Source organism: Euphorbia lathyris, chromosome 10 (genome assembly GCF_963576675.1).
Source record: "Euphorbia lathyris chromosome 10, ddEupLath1.1, whole genome shotgun sequence".
NCBI classification, from domain to species: Eukaryota; Viridiplantae; Streptophyta; class Magnoliopsida; order Malpighiales; family Euphorbiaceae; genus Euphorbia; species Euphorbia lathyris.
Window position 1 is genome coordinate 42,711,677 of NC_088919.1, and position 6,000 is coordinate 42,717,676.

A 6,000-nucleotide genomic window follows, 5' to 3' on the forward strand; every position below is an offset into this window, starting at 1 on the left:
CAATGAGAAAGTGTCATAATTATTTCTGTTATAATGAAAAAAGAGGATTGCTAATACCACTTTTCAAGAGTTAAATAGGTAAATAAATCATCACATAAATTCAGGGTACAAAATGAGCAAATGATTTAAGCCATAAATAAATAAATAGTATTTTAAGTGCCAAATATTAATTACTTTTATTTATTTACTCTGAACTAAATTAGTAAAAGTTAAAATCTGAAACTAAAATTTTAGATATTATTTTGGAAATAAAGACTCACTTCCTTAAAAAAAAAAAAAAAAAAACATTTAATAATAAGGAAAACGGTTGAAGAAACCGATTCGAAGTCAGAGCTCGTGGTTTCAATCTTTCAAAAAAAAAAATTAAATAAAACACTTCTTAATTATTAGAATCGGAAGAAAGGACAATATTAAAATAGGATGGTGGACATACCCACACACCACGAAAAGACTAAGAATTGACCATCTTGTCTAAGAGATGAGCGACCGAATTCGCTGAACGTTTTACATAAGAAACTGAGCAATTGTTTAGCTCTTTTAAGATACGAACACAAGACAAAATAACCTCAAAACCAAGTTGTTTACATATTTCGGAGATGCGTTTTGAGTTAACCATTGTCTCTATAAGAAACACTAATATGGGCATGTGGACCTGCACCGGATCCTTTAGAACACTAACTGTTCGTGGGTTGCCCAGCCCAAGGCAGTTCCAGCTTATGAGACTCATAACCCCAAGCGAGTCTTGGATCATGAATAAGTTCGTCTTCAATAGAGGGATTCTGACTCTCCTTGTTGTTTGAACTGTCAATTCGGGATGGGCCACCACTTATCGGTATATTCTTGCTCCTAAACGCCCTGGATTTAGACTTATACCCTGCAGGAACTTCATCAACATTTGAACCGTCTAAATTATTCTCATCAACTGTCTCTTATGGATTCCTCAGCCATCCTCTTCCAATTTGTGTCGCCGTTCTTCTTGGCTGGGCACGTAGATGGCTGCCAAAATGTCTCTCAATAGGATCATCAGGATTGTCAAATAGCAATTGGCAGAATTTGTCTGAGTGTCCGATAATTCCACAATAAAAAAAGAAGGACGGTAATCTCTCATAGCGAAAATTGATCCACAACCACTCTCTACCACTACGTTTTAACTTCTGACCCCTTTTGATTGGGTTTCGGACATCGATAGTAACTTTTATTGGCTGATAATTTCTCTACCACTATGTGTACTCGTGTATGAGCTGTAGATGTATTGCTCGTAGTCAGATGGCAAGAATCTCTCCCTCAACATCGATTTCATCCTTAACCAAGACCTAATCGGCTCCCTTCCTCCCCTACTTTTCTCTTCCTTCATATGATCCCACTAAACTCAGGCTCCGCCCTTCAAACGATACACTGCCAATCGAACTTTCCGATCTTCTGGTATTCTCGTATAGTCGAAGAACCTCTCAACCTCTATCAACCAATCAAGGAATCCATCTATATCAAGCTCCCCTCCAAACGATGGTAGATCAATTTTTAGCTTGAAGGCATTATCTCTGTCGAAATTTCCTCCATACCTGCCTCTTTCATTCAAATTCCCCCTATATCCGCCTCTTCCATTCTCATTACCCCCATACGGGTCATCCACAAAATAATTTCTCCTCCCGTGACCACCTACATTAATATCATTTCCAATATCCACATTCCTAGCATTCAAATGCATAGGACCAACAACACCAACATCATTCATATTCCTAGCATTCATGTGTCTATCATTCACAACATCAACATCATTTCGAATGGCCATATTCCAAGCAATTCTATTCAGCTCAAAATCGTCAAACATATATCCATCACTATCATTATCGGCGTTCTAATGATAATGGCATTAGGACGCCTTACCTCATGAACTCGAGGGTCCATTTGTTGTGGCACGTGATTCCTTCTAGCAGGTGGTGTCGGATGTCGATCGGGTTGAGGTCGGATAGGCTCTTCTTGTCTCCGGTTAGGATCTCCGACGGGTTGTGCTTGGTTATTTCGGATCTCCACCTTGAGGCCTTCAATGGAGAAAGCTAACTCTCGTATAGTCGTTTGATGCTTCTCGTCATTATCACTCAACTGTTTTAAGATAGCTTCTATTGCTTCAAGTCGTTGTTCATTGGATCCCATGGCTTTGGGTTGGATACGTGGTTGGACCATTTAAGAGAAGAAGTCTCCGGGAAGAAAAATGACTCAGCTCTGATACCAATTGATATGGATCGTAAATCGAAGTGAGGATTTTAATCTTAAATCCACAAAGAAGTTCTTTATAAGCTAGCTTGAAGGAGTGAAACCTAAAGAAAATCAGAGCTCTACACAATAGAGGCTTAGAAATTCATATTCATCAATAAGTTGTCTTTCAATACAAAATAAAGAGGCTTTTATACCTCCTTCTAAAAGAGAGTAAAAGACCAAAAGACCACACTAGGGTTACAAGCTAAGAGGCAACTCTAAGGGTAAAATAGGGACTAAAAACAACAAATGGCATTAGGGTAAATAATGTACAATGGCAAAACAGTATATTAATGAAGTTTAGCTATTGTTCTCTCCACCAGAACTTGGTGAAGAAGTTTCCTCTAACAAACTCACGCTCTGCATCTTCTAACCCACGCTCCGCGTCAAGTAGCAATCACTCCGCGTGGAGGTTGACGCTCCGCGTAAGTGGCCTCCCGACCTCGATCCTCCAAGAATGGCTCTTCTCCTCCCTTTCGGACAATGACCCCACGCGGGGCATGATCTAACTGACACTCCGCGCGAGTGGCTTCCTGACCTCTATCCTCTAAGAATGGCTCTTCTCCTTCCTTTCGAACAATAGCCCGACGCGGGGCGTGATCTAACTGACGCGTCGCGTGGGGGTCAGCTCCTTCGTGCCTTTGTTCCGCTCCCGTTGAACCTTTGTCCTCTCCAGCTCTCGGCTTCGGACTAGAGATGTCCTCATCATTTATTTGTTTGAAGAAATTATTGTTGTATTATTTAGTAAAAAAACAAGTAGTTGTATTTCATATCTATTTAGCACAAATAAGTAGTTCTATTTCATATCTATTTAGCACAAATCGGAGTTTCCAATTAAATATTTGCCTACCTTGTTCTCATCAACTTCTTAAGGATTGAATTAATCCTTATAGTAAAAGTTATATAATATCTGAAATAGAAAATAAAGCTGATCCGAAACAAGTGGGCATACATAATTGAGAACTTTGTCAATTACTTTTTAGCTTAGTTTAATTATTGATATTAGACTTTGCATGGTCATATAATTAAAATAGAAATGTTCAATAAAGTAACATAAACATGTAAAATACTTTTCTTCAAACATCATATCCAAAGCTCATATTCAATTATTCATGATTGAACAATAGATTTGGTCTTAACAGCTGCTACACTAGCCATCTAAAATTGAATGGTAATACCCTTCTCAATTCTGTATATAACATCTTACTTTCATCTTCATCTTCATCGTTTCTCAATACTCTTTCTACTTAAAAATCGTATCTTTTTTCTCTCTGAAACTTGAGAAAACACAAACAAAATGAGAATTACATCAAAAGCTTCAGCAGCATTCATGTGTATGTTATTCTGTCTAAACATAGCAATATGCCAAGCTCAACTCACCTCAACATTTTATGAAAAATCATGCCCAAATGCTCTCAATACTATCAGAACTTCAATCAGAACAGCCATAGCTCGAGAACGAAGAATGGCTGCCTCTCTTATTCGTCTTCATTTTCATGATTGCTTTGTTCAGGTTTATTGCCTTTTCTTTACTACATTTATACGCTTAATTATAATTACTTAACCAGTATTAATTCTTGATTTCACAGGGCTGCGACGCCTCAATTTTGCTAGACGAAACTTCATCCATTGACAGCGAACAAAATGCTCTCCCTAATAAGGATTCTGCTAGAGGTTACAACGTTATCCAAAGTGCAAAGACTCGAGTAGAGAAGATATGCCCTGGAGTTGTTTCCTGTGCTGATATTCTCGCTGTCGCTGCAAGAGATGCTTCTGCTTATGTAAGTTTATAAAAGACAGAGGATTGTCTCACATATATAAGAAGTTATACAGCTCTTTAATTAAGTAATATGTAGTAATCTCTATTGTTACCGTAATTCTTAGCAATTGATCCTTAGCCAATATTCCGGTCACCTGAAAACCAAAATAGATATTAGAAAAGGGGTTGGAGTTCCGGCCAACTTTCTCTGATACTAAAGTTAGTGATATTATGGAATATCGAGCTAACATAATTATAGAAATAGAATTCTGATAACTGAAAATGAGATACCTGGATTGCCTCTGCTATTTATAAATAATTTGAGATGCATATTTTGGATATATGGCAGCTTAAGATAGGTCCTGGGACCCAATTTTTGCGTGCCAATATATTTGTAAAAGTGAGGAGCGTATGTTTAGAAGCCAGCGCACTAATTGGTCCACATGTCTCCAAACACTGTAAGCTGCCCGAAGCTTTGACTTTGGTTAAGCTTCGGTCAAGACTAACCAATACCATTATCTTGAATGGGCCAAGGCCCATTTGAGATCTTCGAGTCATGATAGGTGTTCTAATAAAAGAACAAATGACTTAATACCATATCAACTAACATGAAGGCAAACATATCAGGTGGGCGGTCCATCTTGGACAGTGAAGATGGGAAGAAGGGATTCAACAACAGCAAGTAGAAATTTAGCCAACAGTGAGCTGCCAAGTTTCAAAGATGGGCTTGACAGGCTTATATCTAGATTTAAAACTAAAGGACTAAATGCAAGAGACATGGTTGCTTTATCAGGCGCTCATACTTTAGGGCAAGCTCAATGCTTTACATTTCGTGATAGAATTTACACCAATGGCTCCCGCATTGATGCCGGGTTTGCTAGTACTCGTCGGCGTCGCTGTCCTTTGGCTGCCAATAACGGTGACGCGAATTTGGCTGCACTTGATCTGGTCACACCCAATTCTTTTGATAACAATTACTTCAAGAATCTGATTCAAAAGAAAGGTCTTCTTGAATCTGATCAAATCCTTTTCAGTGGCGGCTCTACCGATAGCATTGTGTCGGAATATAGCAGAAATCCTAAATCATTCAGCGTGGATTTTGCTGCTGCAATGATCAAAATGGGAGATATTAAACCTCTCATTGGAACTGCTGGGCAGATAAGGAGGATATGCAGTGCTGTTAACTAGATGCTCCATTTTTATTTCTATGAATTTGATTTCTTGAATCTTTGTACATGCATAATTTTTTTTTCCCATTCTTTCTATTCATTAAGTGTAAAGCTTGTTTGATTTAATGTTCAATCTCATGTATTGTGAGTCCTTTTATTCATGTAAATTTTTCCACAAATATAATTGTAATGTGATTAAAGAAAATTCATATTTATTCAATGTACTGGGTCGACTTTATTAAATTTCTTATAGTTCAATTTGACCTGACCCTTTTATTTTACAAAATCAAATAAGATTATAGACGACTTCTACGGTGGACCGGGTGCAATGGACCATAGTATAACACTCCAAGGAAAACCCCATTTACAAGCGGACATTTTGGTCGATGATGTACCAAATATTATTGATGGATTAGTAGCATATTTTATTCCGCCCGTAAAAGGATTGTTGGAACCGAATACCGACCACAAATTTCTTTCCGCCGGAGATTTATTACAACCAAATTGGGTTAGAGAATTTCACTGGTAAATTTCAAATACTAGCCACTTATTTCCGACTCATTTTAGTAGGTGAAAATATTTACAAATGCACTCCGCTACTAATATTATATTTTTTATTTCATAATTAATTACAGATAATGTTACCGATGACTATGATGGATCAAGAAATTAAGTAGAGAACACAATTGGATGACATAGTCGCCCCCTCCATCGTTGCTCCGCCTCTCCTTCGTTTTCCATGCATGGCTTCTCCCTCAATATCGGAGTTCTTTTCAATCCAAAATTGTGTTTTGCCCCTGTTGTGGTTGATCCCAGTGC

At 37.9% G+C, this 6,000-nt stretch overlaps 1 protein-coding gene across 1 annotated transcript; it reads left to right on the forward strand.

Annotated features, from left to right (window-relative positions):
- Nucleotides 1-3,407: 3,407 nt before the first annotated feature.
- On the forward strand, nt 3,408-5,416 carry LOC136209155 (lignin-forming anionic peroxidase-like). The gene is made up of 3 exons (XM_066000539.1): nt 3,408-3,766; nt 3,843-4,034; nt 4,640-5,416. The coding sequence occupies exons 1-3, from the start codon at nt 3,551-3,553 to the stop codon at nt 5,198-5,200; spliced, it is 969 nt and encodes a 322-aa protein (XP_065856611.1). The 5' UTR covers nt 3,408-3,550; the 3' UTR covers nt 5,201-5,416.
- The last annotated feature ends 584 nt before the right edge of the window (nt 5,417-6,000 follow it).

Bases quoted from the DNA above. Each gene is read 5' to 3' on its own strand.
- LOC136209155 (XM_066000539.1), top strand. From the start codon at position 3,551: ATGAGAATTACATCAAAAGCTTCAGCAGCATTCATGTGTATGTTATTC. The intron at 3,767-3,842 runs GTTTATTGCCTT...TTGATTTCACAG, and splicing joins TTCATGATTGCTTTGTTCAG to GGCTGCGACGCCTCAATTTT. The intron at 4,035-4,639 runs GTAAGTTTATAA...CAAACATATCAG, and splicing joins CAAGAGATGCTTCTGCTTAT to GTGGGCGGTCCATCTTGGAC.